Below are 15,022 nucleotides of genomic sequence, written 5' to 3' on the forward strand. Positions count from 1 at the left end.
AGTTTTTAACACTTTTCTATGCAGTTTTAAATTCTATGTTTTCAAATTGTAAGGGTATGAAAATGCTTATGGTATGAGAATGCTATGTCTGTCACCGTTCAGTGTGCCAACTATAGTTTTAAAAAGAAAGCGAGAGTCACAGAAGCTGAACACTTGGAACTGACTGGCAGCCAGAAATTGGGTGGGGAAGACTGTGTCCATCATTTTGTGGCTGGAGAGCTGCCTGCCTTAATACCAGCTAGACAGTTGGCTTCCTGCCAGAGAATGTGGGCACCACGGCCAGAAGTGCTTGGTGTCTAACCTGCCCACTGTGGATCAAGTTCCCTATGCTAATGTGCCTCAGCAGATCATGTGACCTTGAACCAGCTACATTTTCAATTGTCTCTGTGGTCTAGATAGATTGCCGTGCTATGTCAACTGGAAGAGAAGACTTCCAGGTTAGCCTTGAACTTACTGTGTAGCTGAATTTTGTCTGGAACTTTTTGGTTTTCCTGTCTTCATTTCCTGTGGACTAGGGTTGCAGGTGTGGACCACAATCCCTAGTTTATTCAGTGTTGGGAGATGAAAGCCAGCACTTTGTGCATAGTAGATAAGCACTCTACCAACTCCTGGAGTTACATCTCCAGTCCATTGTATGTTATTATTATTGTGAATTGTTTTAATTGGTCTATTGGTATACTTTTAAAATATGTCATAGGTTTTAATCTCTGATATCAAACAACAATCAGGTTACCATTGTGAAGAAAAGAGAAGTATATAATATAAAGGATAAAAGTCGCTGCTGGAAGCTCATGATAGCTTTATATATGTGAACAACATATAAATTGAGGATTTGTTATAACCCAGCTTCTCCTGTGGTCCTCTTCTCAGACACTCAGGTCTTCTCAGACCTGAGTATTTACTGGACTAGGCAGTTCGGAGGGAATTTTAGAGTCAGAGGCTATTTCAGCATCCTTAGATGATAATTAGTCTTAGAACTTCTGGTCATTGGGTTAAAAATTGATTTAAAAGTTTCTCTATAGAATTATTGCTTCCAACAAAGAAATAAAAGATCCAGTCATCGTTAAAATGAATTATTTTAATGACTTAAATAAATGCACATAGAAATCACAAGCAATTTGGTGAAGTTTGTAGGATTTGCGCCCTGCTGGAGACAGTCATAAATAGTGTCACCTGTCGATCTACAGACTGGCAGGTGCACTCTGAGACATGCATATTGGTTTGGAGACCAAGCCAAAACCAAAGCTAATAATCAGTATCTGCATGATTGGGAAATATACATTGAGTTACGCAGACAAGAATTCAAAACAATTATGACCCTGCTCCAGGTTGTCTATTTTTAAAGATGTCATTTGTAAATCCTCCAGAATAATGGTCATCAACACAAATGCAAAAAGAAATCATTTTATTAAGCTTTTTGGAGACCCCATTTAAATATCAATGTCAAAACTTGGGGTTCCCAGTGGGATTTTGGTCTTCATATCAGAGGATGAGCAGGCAGATTGACCAGCAGCAGCCCAGGCGGAACCTAGCACTGCAGCTCCTCGTCCTTGGTCTGCCGGGGGCCTGCTGAAGCATTCTGTGAGCTGGCGTGTGCTGTGGAGTTCAGGACCTCCTCAAAACTGCCACCACCATGGTTTGTCCCACCTACTTTCGTCTGAAATGAACAGGTAGATGAAAATCCAGTTAGTTTTTCATTATAATTTTTGTAATATTTTTTAAAAATAAAAGTGCCAAAAGTTTAATTTCCTTTGAGTTTAGACATAACCAATTTTCTTCAGAGGCACATGAAGTTAGCGATGTTAGTTTCCTTTATTTTTCAGAATAGTATTAATCTCGGTTCTGGATAAGATTTCGATTTTTAATTTCACACAAGTTTGGCCTTCTTCTCTTTATCCCTTCTACTTGTAAAATTCTAATCCCTGTATGAATATAATCAGACCTGCAGATGTGCAACATCTGTCCCTATTTATCTAGAGAAATTCATTCAATCAAATTGAAATTGGATCTTAGATTAATTCTTTTACAAATGTATAAACATCCCTATGTGACTTCTACTTAGGTTTCTATTTAAGACATAACTAGAAGCCAATCCTAATTTCTAAAACGGTCTCTCCTTTGTTTGTATGTGTGTATGCATCTTCATGTGGTCATGAATACAAGTTGTGGGCAGGTGTGCATGTACATATTGTGTGTATGCATGTGCAGGCCACAGGATAACTTCAGGTATTGTGCCTCAGGTACCATGCCCCTACTCCCTAACCTCATCCCTTTTTGTTCTGACAGTCTTTCTTTGGCCTGGAATTCTCCAGAGGCAAGCCTGGCTGTCAAAAAACCCTCAGGGATGTATTTGTCACCACCTTCCCTGAGTTAGAATTATAATTGTACATCACTATGCCCTGAATTATTAACAGGAGTTCTTGAAACTGAAATCTGGTCATGGAACCTGCAAAGTCAAGAAGTACTTTATCTACTGACGTCTCTCTCCAGCCTACCTCTGATCCTACCTTTTTTGAGGGTCTGGGTTTTTGTTGTTGCTTTGTTTTGTCCTAAGCAATGGGAATTTCATCAAAATCCTTGAGAATACTATATGTGGTGGTTTGTAAGAAAATAGCTCCAATAGACCCATAGGGAGTGGCACTATTAGGAGATGTGGCCTTGTTGCAGTAGGTGTGGAAGAAGTATGTCAGTGGAGGCAGGTTATACTCTTACACTCTAGAGTAGATAGAGGGCTCTTATTCTCTATACCCAGTGTGGCCCAGTCTCCTGCTGCCTGTGGATCAAGATGTAGAACTCTTAGCTCCTTCTCTAGCACCATGCCTGCCTGCTGCCATGCTTCTCGCCATGTTGGTAACTGACTAAACCTCTGAAACTGTAAGCTACTCCCAATTAAATGTTTTCCTTTATAAGAGTTTCCATTTATCACTAATTATGTGGCTTATAAGATCCTTTATAAGAGTTGCCATGGTCATGGTGTCTCTTAATAGCAATCCTAACTCAGACGCTACGTGATGGGCCGCTTTCGTGTCCTTTTTTAATGACCGAGTCGAAACAGAAGTCAATTTACATTTTAAATTTGTGCTTAAGTATTCTGAATTCATTAAAAAGCTCTTCAGATCAATGTTTTATATTCTAAAATATGTAATGCAAGGCTCAGTATTCACACTGGCCTTTCCTTATGCATCCACAACGTATAAAAACATCAAGGAAAAGGAAAGTAGAGAATAGATAACTCTGCTATTGCTGACTCATTGTCTATGCCAAAGTAATACAGACATGGGCACAGCATGGGCAGGGCTCCATGCTGTCTGCCCTGCCCTTGCAGAGAGATTGCTCAGTGGCTAGGAGCACATTACTCTTGCAAAGGACCCAGGTTTGGATCCCATCACCCACATGGCAGCCTATAACCATCACGAACTTCAGTTTCAAAGAATCTGAAGCACTCTTCTGACCAACAGGGGCACCAGGCATGCTTGTTCCACATATGTACAGGCAAGACATTCACACATAGAGAAGAAAGTAAAATTAAAAAGACATTTGTAAAAACTTATCCAGGGCTTAAAAGCAGTTCATGCATTAAAAACACCTCTTAATTCAGCATAAAAATCATTTTGCCTTTTAAATTCAGTTATTAAATTGAATTGACGTTTCTACATTGCTTAGATCATACTTTTTATTTATATATTTATTTTCCCCAGAGTCTTCACTAGGTACCCCAGACTGGCCTATCACTCTACACAAGCCAAGCTGACCTCAAACTCTTACTTCCTCCTGCCTGAGCTGGTAGTACTTTTTCTTTCCTAAGAGGCATCAGTAGGATTAATTTAATATAACCTACTGTGTTAAAGTACTAGTTGCTTTGGGGTTTTAAATTTTTGAATTCTCACCAGACCTAGAAGCACATGCCTTTAGTCCCAACACTCAGGAGGCAGAGGCAGGTAAAATCTCTGTGAATTTGAGACCAGGATGGCTCATATAGTGAATTTTAGGACAGTCAGGGCTGCATAAATAGACGCTGTCTTAACCTCCCACCCCCAATTTAAATTTTCGGCCAGCTTCTGTTTAATAATAGAAATCACATAGTATTATGTCAGATGAATTTTGATGTTTCCCCTTTAGACTTTTCTTTATCTAGGTTTTTTTTTTCCCCTTCTCAAATCAACATAGATAAAAAGGTGCTTTTTTAAAACTCATTCTGGCAAACGAGTGGGATGCAGGTTTCCTAACCAGGTGTTTTTAATGCCTGCACAGTACCATGCTCTCTGGGTGGCAGACTAATTCTTAGTTTGAACAAAGACTCAAAGAGTAAACCTCTTTTGTACCCCTCTATGGTATTTCTTACATCTAAGGATTTATCACTTTGTCCCCAGAATTATAATTGCTCTTTGCAGCCAATTTCATTTGAACTGCAGGGTTGGGCTACTACTCTGTCCACATAACTGTCTAGGAGAACACAAGGCATCAACAAGCATCATGTACTGAGTCTGTCTTCAGTTTTCGAGGGTCTGATTCAGTCCATGGGATGTATTCATTTAAGAGTAAGCACACTAAAACCATGGTCTGCACGACAGAGAGGAAGGGTGGGCTGGGTGTTGGGGTTTGTGATGAGACAGAACATGGTTGGATACACAAAATATGCTTTCGTAGACACTGGCTCTGCATCTGTCTACTTAGGCTGGAATAGCAAGAATGCTGGCTGGCCATACAGGTGACACCAGACAAGGTGTCCTCGAGTAATACATTGCCAGTATGTTGGCAGCACTAAATTCTTTATGATTATAATGACCTGGAAAATTCTCCATGGAATATCAAAGTGTTCACTGAATTGGAAAGAGGAGAAAAACTGGCTTGGAATAATGCCCTGTGGAGTGTGCAGGTTGCTTGTGTCCTTCACAGTAGGACATTTTATTCTTCCTAGACCATAAGCATGACCTTAATTCTCTGTTAGGAGTTTAAAATCCAAACATAAAGTGGAGTTTGTAACTGGAAATGCAACAGAGACATCCATTCTTCCTTATTAAACCAGTCCCTCCAGAGAAAACAGCCTCAAGGCTCATAAGTAGAGACTGGTATGGGAGCTTAGGGGATTTAGAATGAAAAGAGCTATAGACAGTAAGTAGGCTATAGGAAAGGAGACTTTGCGATATCTATTATTTGGTGTGAGTAGCAGGAAGTGAATGAGAAGTTTCTGTTGAGGAAGTGGGAGGCTTCATGCAACACCTATGATGCACTCTCCTCCCCTGCCTGGCAGGGCAGAAAGAGCTGATTCATCTTTGGCTGTGAGAGAGCAGATATGTGCATGTGAGGATTGGTAAAGCAATGAGCAGTTGCACAGGCACAGACTCTGCTTTCAGGAGGTCTCAGCATAGCACAGCCTTAATAGGCTGTATGGTTATGTGCCTGTCTGAAGGAGGAGAGGAGCAGTATGCCTCCTGGCTCCCTGAGGAGGAAACAGTAAGAGGCTGAGATTGTGACTCAGATCCTTTCACTGCATGGGAACCATGACCTTACCCATTTCCTAAAAGCAAAAGAAAGCAGGTTGTCCTTGATTTCTTCCTTGGCTTCTTTATATCCCCTTCTGCTAGAGGGGATTGAAAACTAGAACTCCTCCTACATCAGAATTCCTCTAACAAGAAAGAGAATCTTTACTTATGAGCTGATGTGAAGTTTAAATGCAAGGGTCGAGAAAGTGACTTGGGATTTGGGGGCCTTTTATTTTGATACAAGATATGTAAGATATGTACACAACACACTGTATTTTTCTTTTAAAAGGCCCTACTTTATGGGACACCGTAATGGCCTCTTCTAATCCTTAACAAAGAGAAAAAGTTGGCAAGTCCTAAACAATGCTGACATGTGAAGAAGCCAATGGAGGCACAGTAATCACTGAATGATGAGTTTATTCTGGAGCCTTCAAAAGCTGATCAAAGACCTAGGAAAGTAGACCTTGTAAAAGACCCTGGTTTAAGAAAGAGCCTTCAGATCTAAATCATTGAAAATACCCGGGGCCTGTGGTTAGGAATAATGGACATCCTGTCAGCCATGTCGCAAATGTGAGATTGATGTGGTGAGGGTCTGGAGGCAGCTAAATCATTACCATTTGGATCTATAGATCCCAGTAATAGTAAAATATATGAATGGAGTGCCTACAAGATAGTAATTACATAAGATGTTATTACATATTTATTTAGGTGGCACTTCCAAAAGATTCTCGTAATAACTGATCTTCCTGTTTTACATCTATGCCTTTAAAGTCAAAACTAGTTTTTCTTTTGCCGCCCCACCCCCGTTCTGTAGATTAGCACCTGTGCTTGGACATGAAATGGGCATAATTTCAGTTGCTACCCAGGGAGCAAATACATTACTGGAAAACAATGCATTTGCTTAATTTTCCCACTGTAATCACCACACTGTACTGTGGTCAGTATGTAAGCTTAGTAAATAGTCTGGGAGGTTGATGGTAGAGGGTGGCATTATGACACATGGCAAACTGTTTGATTTATGTCCAAATCAGAAGATCTGTGAGCTATTATAGAAACTTCTTTAAGTGTTATGAAATTAAGTGGTGATTGAAAACCCAATTCACTTTCATGAGCACACTCCCTGAGTGGCTTATAATCAACTCTAAGGATGCAGGAAGACTCTTGGCTGCTGACTTTATCAATAGATCTCTATGGGAGGAAATGGCCTGTCTTTAAGCACATCTACCATCCTAGCCACACAGAAGGGTGATGGCCCTACCTTGCCTGCAGCAATAATGGTGCTAATGACTAGGCTGTCCTGATGAAATTGACCCAATCATACACAATTCACTGCATCTGTACCTTGAGGCTTGCAACAGTTGTCTCAACCCTCTCCTCAAATGATTTGAAAGTAGAAGAATTCCTAAAATAAGAAAACAGAGGTCAGCTCTTAAGGCTCAGTGCCTTAGCTACCATGTTGTTTGGTTTTCAGTTCTTATTTGTAAATAAAGAGCACTTCTGCACCAGAACTGGCTTTCAGCTTGTGACCTGGACCAACTGTGTCTTAAAGTGTTTATTCCTGCTCACATAGGTCCAGACACAGCAGAGCATATTTCAAAGTAAAATGGTCAGATACCAGCCTGTGCAATAAATAACATAGCACATGGCAATGATCCAACTGTAATAAGTTCATATATGGGGGATAGTGTTAGGAAATTAAGTGGTGAATGAAAACCTAATCCACTTTCATGAGAACTCCATAGTCCTCCTTAAGTTATTTTCATGGAGTCAATGGGCTGATAGCTAATTTTATAATTGTTAATGTATTGTTTTCTGCCACAACAGGCCTTTTCCTAACTCTTCTGTTTGTTTGTTTGTTTTAATGGTCAGTGGAAGATCTGTTTACATGTCATGCATGAGATTTCCAACTTGGAATGTTAAAGTGTTGTTTGTTTCCAGTAAATATGAGACAAGATGGACAAAAAATAGCTCACGGAGAAAAAAAAAATGTTCCTGGCTTTTCTCTTTCTGTGCCTTAAAAAATAATGATGTTGACTAATTGTAGGAAGTAGCATTTCTAAAAGTTGATATTCTTCTTGTTTTATGGTGGATGCCACATCCCCACCACCTCTAAATCATTTCTTTGTTAGCTGCATATATTATTTTCCCATCCTCTTAGGAGATAGAGCCTTCCTACCTGATAGGCATTTTATTTATGACTCAAATATTGTATCACCTATCTTCCATCTTCTGGGTTTCAGTCATTTGGTGCTTTCTTTGTTGCATTTGCCCACAAAAGTATCTCTGCACTACACTGATTACACTGATACTCCTAAACCTAATTAAAGAAATAGAAGATAAACTAAAAGATATATCTTAAATTTTGCATATCACATTTCAGTAACAATTGTCATTATATTCAAGTCAAATATTTCAATTAGATTTTAATATATTTGATAAGCTGCTTGTTCTTGAGTACAGAGGACAATAAAGTAAGAGGAATGACTTAGAGAATCTTGATAAGGGAGTGTGGCTAGGACATTTGGGTTTTGCTTTAAGGTGTGGGATGAGCCATGGCTCTAGGATGGTCAAGAGGCAGTCATCGTACAAAATATATTCTCTGGGTCTTTGGCTTTGTTGAGGATTGTTTCTGCAACTTTGTCAGTTCCCATTGCAAGAAATGTACCCACATACCAGCTTCAGGGCATAGCTTTGTACCTTGCTCATGACTCAAATACTAGTCAAGTCCCTGTGAATAATTCTTCATAATAACCCTGTTTCATGGTGAAATTATCTTTGTATGGCTCAAAATTATATAGTGTAGCACTTCATTTTCTCTTTGGGTTTTATTTGGCTGAACCTGCTTACATGACATCCATCAGTTATGTGGTCCTACAGTGGGTAGGCAGGTAAGATAGATGTTTTGTGGATCTATGTTAGATTAGTAAACTTAATTTCCTCTCAAACCTAACTTCAGGAAATTCATGAGATTGTGTTTGCCCTTTAGGCCACAAGATGGATTTCTGATTCACAGAGTGGGACTTTGTTTTCTCCAATCCTCCTTCGGACACCCAGATGTAAACTTAGCCTTTCCAAGAGCTACATGCCTTGTGTTGGACTAATCAGCCTGGGTACCTTCTGGGAGCTGCTAACAATTTGCTTGAAGATGAATTAAGCAATCTTATTTCTACCAAATATGGAAAACCAAACACAGTGGTTAAATTTCCCAACCAACTAATTGAAAAATATCCCCAGAATAGAAGAGACTTCATCAGACATTAAAGAATAAGCATTTCTCTAATTAAATTTTACCAGAATGCATGCTAAAGGACAGGGAGAGCTGGTTAAGCAAATTTAATTACCCATGTGCAACTATAAACTTTTGGTCCTACAAATGATCCTAGGAGAATTTGGTTCCCAGGGTCTCAGAAACTGAATTCCCTCGGAGATAACTCTAAATCATAACGTACACTATGAAGCAAAGGCTGTCCAGATTCTGACTGAAGTGTGGGAAGATCCTAGAGGCTTGATGTGCTCCTTTATGCCACAATGACAGGAGCCCAGGCTGCTGGAGCATCCCTCAGGGGCAACATGGGAAGAGCAGCAAATCTGGTTCCCGCTTGCTTATTTCCTATACAGTATAACTGATATCAGTGAAATGGTTTTAGCAGGTCTGAAACATTGATTGTTGTCAGAACTGTGCTACAGCCTGCCTCTCTTCATTCCCATGTCTCCAGACTATTACCACTAGGAATTTTGTTTTAATCATACTGTATCACTAAGCCATGTTTCTCACCAGTAATCTATCCAGGATTGTAGTCGTCTGTCATTGTTAAACTCTTGATGGACAACTGATCTCAAATTTTAATGACATCTTTAACAGGAATGCCACCCTCTGAGTCTCCCATTCTCTTTCTCTCTCTCCTTTTTCTCCTGTGTTTGCATTTAATTATGCAAATGTGTTTAGAATGTTCCAGACCTCTTGTTAGTGCTTTATATAGGTAACTATGTTTTGGCCTCATAAATCCATGCAGAGCAGCTCTTAATTCTTTATAGCGTGTGGTAAGGAAATGGTGGTTGATATAGGTGAAGCCCTTGTCTCTGGTCTCAAGAAGAATTGAATTTAAGGCCGAGTGCGTCAGAAACCCAAGTCCAGAGCAAGATAGTCGGAAAGAAACATGAGACATAATAGGTTACTTCAGCTAACTCCTTTCACATAGAGCAATATGGGGAAGGAACCTACAAGTAAAAATAAATGCTTCAATACATTCTGCATTAAAGTGATGTCAGTATTTTGTGCACATTACCTCATGGCAGGCATACTTATGGAATGGCGGATGGAGTACCTTCAGGACAAAGCACATTAAGAAGATAGCATAATTTAGGTTTGTGGAAAAGTCCTGGTTTAACAGTTCTAAAACAGCAATTTTAAATATCCATAGTATTCCTTGCCCACCCAACCAAGATGGTATTTGTTTTCCCTTGGCATAAGTAGCCACAGTCAGCTTCTGAGGGTATAAGGAAAAATAGACGAGCAATGGCCAAAGCCTCCCCTCTTTCCTAGGGGCCCTGCAGGAAATCTGGAAGGGGTGGAATCCCTCAGACTGACCCTGGTCTCCACTTCCTTCTTACACTGGGGAAGAGTGAAGACCAGCAGCCAGGAAGGACAGCCAGGTGGGTAGATGCTAATGATCCATTGTACAGAAACTGTCCAGAGGGATACAGATGGTTAAGAAAAGGCATCCTAGGAAGCACATGCTAGGCTAATACAGTTCACCCCCACAACCAACCCCCCACCCACACACACACGCACACCAGCTGGAAGGAGAGGACTTCTTCATCCATTCTAAACTAACTGTCAGGAACAACTGGTATAAACATAACTACAGCTGAGAGTTTCAGGATCTTAATCTTAGAGTAGCTGACTTGTCATCTACCCTCTCATTGTGTGATATTATCTACTGAGTTTTCTCCCAAAACTGGGGTGAAGGCAGTGGGAGGAAGCAAACTGGATTCCATTGTCCTGGGCTAGGGCTTGCTCTCCAGCCACATTTTAAATGGACCCTGCTTTCTCTTCTCCCTAGAACAGCGGTACTCAACTTGTGGGGTTCAACCCCTTGCTGGAGTCGAACAACCCTTTCTCTGGGTTGCCTATGAACATCCAGAAACTGACATGTATATTATGATACAAAACAACAGCAAAATTACAGTTATGAAGTAACAACAAAAATAATTTTTGGTTTAGGGTCACCACAACGTGAGGAAGGTTGAAAACCACTGCCCTAGAAGCTAACAGGTTTTAGATCACATATCCCAGAAACTATCACCTAAGGCCATTGGGATGGGCAACCTTGTACTGAAATGTCAAAAGTCATTCAGGCAGATTTGTAGTCTTCCAAAGACCATAGATAGAAATTGCATCTAAAACACACTGCTTCAGGAAATCAGGTATTACTGATCTGCTCATCTCATTCAATACAATCTAGGGTGAGGGCTGCGGTGCATTGGGGGTGTATTAAGTTCATACTGTGATTCCAGAAAAAAAGGGGGAGCTTACGTTGAAGTCCTCAGTGATAGATTTTCTTCACTGATAAAATAAGCCAATTCAAGCTGAATGTAAAAGTATATAAAAGCAGGTTTTTTGGGGGCGGCCTGTCACTCAGGCTGAAAGCCACTAACTTATTAACATAAGTATTGTCCAGTAAAAATATGGAAATTGAAGTTCAGACATCAGTGTGTCAAAGTTAAAAAAAAACTCGAAGAACAACTGTTCTTCGGAAATATAGGTGGAAAATGGTTCTCTGTTTCTCAACTCTATGTTCTGCAAGTTTTGTTCAAAACAAAACAAAGAACCTCAATTTCTTTACATCTTTGTATTCTAAGGACCAAGTCAATGTCAGAAGAAATGGTGCTTACAGAAGAGATCTCAAGCTAAGAGACTGTCCAGAAAATGAAACCAATAGGGAAATTCACAAGTGAGATGAATGTGTGGTTGAATGAACACTAGTGGACGTAGTGCTGCATAACTGGCCTCTTCCTTGTTAACATGCATGCTAGAGAAAATGGTCTTGTTTTTCTGGTCGTGGCACAGAGTGAAGGGAGCTGAGGGCCATGAGTAGAATGGATAGGCAGGGGAGGAGGAGTCACACAGCCTCACAGACTCAACATAGTGTGCTTACCCAAAAGAGTGAGACCTGCAGCCAGGTAGCATGGGAGAAAAGAAAGGGGCAGAGTTAGCAGACTGTGAAGTAACGTCCCCCCTGTGGCTTTCACTCCTTTGTAAGAGCCCAAAAAGAAAGGTTTAAGCAACTCCTTTTGCTGTTCTTTTGAGTACACAGTTTGCCTTCTCTGTGGGGAAACTGAGGGGAAAGGGTCCCAGGACTGAGTAGATATGGAAATCACAGGATGTTTAAGTCCTTGAATAGAGTCCTTCAGTATTTGCACATAGCTTCTATACTTATTAATTGCATTACACATGACACATAACACAGGGTAAAAGTCATATAGCATTTGTCATGCCTTACTTAAAGAATGTTAGTACAAAACTTTGTACATGTTCAATAAAGATGAATTAAAACCTTTTCAACCTGTGTTTAGTGGGACCCACAAATGTAGAAACAACAGCTAATGGTGCTGACTTTTTAATGTGTCTTAAAGATTTTTCTTTAACACTCTGTTAAAATTTTCTTCAAGTTGCTTTTTGCCACGATAGTATATTGATGGCAAGCCTCCATCATATGCTTCCTCTGAACATTTGGTCCCCACTGGATCATTGTTTGGACAGATTCACTGAGAACTTCTGAGAGGATACCAATGTTATAGGAACTTTCCAACAGGTGACACTTCCTCAGATTTCACCTCATGGATATCACGTGACTTTAACATACACATGGGCCAAGTACTACTAATGCTGTTCACAGATGGAGAGAAAGACTGACCATGGTCATGAATTTGGTACTGGAACACAAAAAGGAATTTTATAGTATAATGGATACAAATATAGGGTAACAGCATATTTTAAAGCAACAGAAAGTTTAAAGGAAAGTACATTTTAACATTTCCTACTATTCTTTTATAAATTGTCACATTAGTTTGAACAAAACGTAAAGACATTTTTTTTCTCATTTGAGGGTATTAACCTGGAGAAACTTTTAAATGGCATCTACACATTACTTGTTTTAGTAAAACTTAAAACTAAAAAGTCTTTCTAAAACTTGATAAAACTAGAAATATATCTCTGACTTTTTCTAACTTTATAAAAATTTTCAGAATTATATTTGAATCTCTAGAAACATATACTACATGTCCCAGGATTTTTAGTCACTATTTGTTTGAAAGCAATGAGGCTAGAGTCCCAGGGCTCACAAATGCAATTGCTTTACATAACTCTAGCACATGAATAGCCACTTCACAATGAAAACTGTGTGTCTTTATGTGAAGTTGTAATTAATGAATAGCATGGAACTCCTGGGTCATGAGTTAGGCACCGTGCTAAAAACAAAGCACCTTAAAACAAGAGGAAAGGCAGTTGACAACTGGTTATCATACCCTGTTACAATATGAACCAGAGTATAATACCAACATACTCTCGCAACAGCCTTTGTTTCTCACTATTTAGAGAAAGAAGATGATAGATGAATCCTGATTTCCTTCAAGTTAAGGACCACCTTGAGATGGTCATATAATAAAGATTAAACTAACATTTAAATGCACAGTACATGCCATGCTCTATAGTACCCTAATGGTGCTGCTACTTGGGTTTCCCTCACTTTGATTTTATTGGATGAAACCCAAGAGCTCCCTCATGTATGTAAAGTAAACTGTCCACTACTGAATTACAGCCTTAGCCCATCCTCCTCTCCTCCTCAGTCCATAAGGGAACACATCCAGGTAGAAGATGGATCAATTACATCTGAAGCAGTCACTTCCCCACGTGGCTGATACAGAGGCAGATTCCTAGCCTCCACCCATGCCCCTCTGAGCCCAATCTTGAAGAAATGCAATTTGGAAAAACATATTTTTAAAATGCTTGAGAGATGTTTATGTGGACTCATAGAGATGGAGGAACTCTAGTGTTCAAGAGAAAGATTTCAAGTGCACATGTAAAGACCAAATTTCATAAACATAGCCAAATATATCTTCTCATATACAATGGGCAGAAGGATCTTTCTTGTATAAGAGATATTTGTTCAAGTAAATAGCTTGATTCCACTGATACAACTTCAAACTTAATAAAATTAGAAGTAACTAAGAATACAAAATCACATGCTGCCTCTGAAGATGTCAATGTCTTTGGATAATGTGGTATTCATAAAAATGAAGACAGAACACTGGAGAGTGTCCACATCCATACCTGTAATTAACTATCCACATGAATACTTCACTAAAATGGTTCCTGACGATGACGCATAACCCAACCACCTTTGATGTAAAACACTAAATACAAAGACATGAATATTTGTTTCTAGGTATCAAAGCTTCAAAGAAATAATAGTTTAAGAAATTTATGACATAAACTTTTAGAAGGAGAAACTTAAAACTTTCCAACTTAAAAAAAATAATTTGGCCTGGGCACTGGTGGTACATGACTTTAATCCCAGCACTTAGGAGGCAGAGACAGCTGGATCTATGAGTCTGAGGCCAGTCTGGTCTACAGAGTGAGTTCCAGAACATGCAGGGCTATACAGAGCAACCTTTTCTCTGGGGGAAAAAAATTGGTCTAAGAGAAAAATAAAATTGATTTCTAAAGAAGGATCACCTAAGCCATATCAGTCAAATTCAAAATAAGTCAACAGGCATTTAAACAATACAAATAGAACAGTAATAATATTGTGAAACCCTTCCCATACATATAATATAAAACAATAAAAATATCCTATACAACAGTTTTCCCTTGTTCTACAGTAAGGATGTTAGGTGTAGACCTCCTTACCGCTCTGTAAACTGGCAAATGTCCCATGGAGGGTAGTTACTTAAAGTTTTTACTGCTGTTATGACATATATGATGATGCAGTTATTAAGCATGAAGGTGTAAAAATGATTAATATATCTTGATATCCTGGTAAAGGAAAGAAAGAAAACTACTAGAAGTATAAGACAAAAATATCATTTTATAATATGAAATAAGCCAGATGGTTGAATAAAAAAATGTAACCTACAATAATTTACCAGAGCATATCCCACGGAATATTTTCCTGTATCATTTAAATTAAGAGATATGATGCTTAATATGTATTGTCAATTTGATTAGATTTAGAATTACTATGGAATGTGTCTGGATTACTGTGTCTCTGGTTGCATCTAGAAGGCCGTTTCTATTCACTAGCCCATGGGCTCCAGGACTGAAAGGAGAGCTTTGGCATTCACAGCTCTCTGCTCCCTGACTAGGGGTGCCTTGTGACCAGCTGCCTCAAACCCCTACCGCCGCCGCCATGACTTCCTGATGGGGATAGACTACACCTTCAAACTATGAAACAAAATGAATTCTTCCTGGCTTTGTCTTTTCTGTTCACAGCAAAGGGAAAGGTTAATAAAATCAGTCAGGTTCTTTGTGTGCTGTG

At 39.4% G+C, this 15,022-nt stretch overlaps 1 protein-coding gene across 3 annotated transcripts in view; it reads right to left on the minus strand.

Moving 5' to 3' along the window:
- Nucleotides 1-1,390: 1,390 nt before the first annotated feature.
- Tpd52l1 (TPD52 like 1) overlaps nt 1,391-15,022 on the minus strand; it is a 97,292-nt gene continuing 83,660 nt past the window's right edge. The window contains exons 5-8 of one of the 3 annotated variants that reach the window (XM_021174185.3): nt 11,642-11,656; nt 9,770-9,808; nt 6,825-6,885; nt 1,391-1,657 (exon numbers count right to left, since the gene is read on the minus strand). In XM_021174185.3, coding sequence (XP_021029844.1) covers nt 1,529-1,657; nt 6,825-6,885; nt 9,770-9,808; nt 11,642-11,656 — 244 coding nt within the window. In that variant the 3' untranslated portion in view covers nt 1,391-1,528. The remainder of the gene's footprint in view (nt 1,658-6,824; nt 6,886-9,769; nt 9,809-11,641; nt 11,657-15,022) is intronic. The other 2 variants (XM_021174186.3, XM_021174187.3) reach the window with 2 other exon arrangements.

Source organism: Mus caroli, unplaced genomic scaffold (genome assembly GCF_978045245.1).
Source record: "Mus caroli unplaced genomic scaffold, Mus_caroli_1 scaffold_9, whole genome shotgun sequence".
NCBI classification, from domain to species: Eukaryota; Metazoa; Chordata; class Mammalia; order Rodentia; family Muridae; genus Mus; species Mus caroli.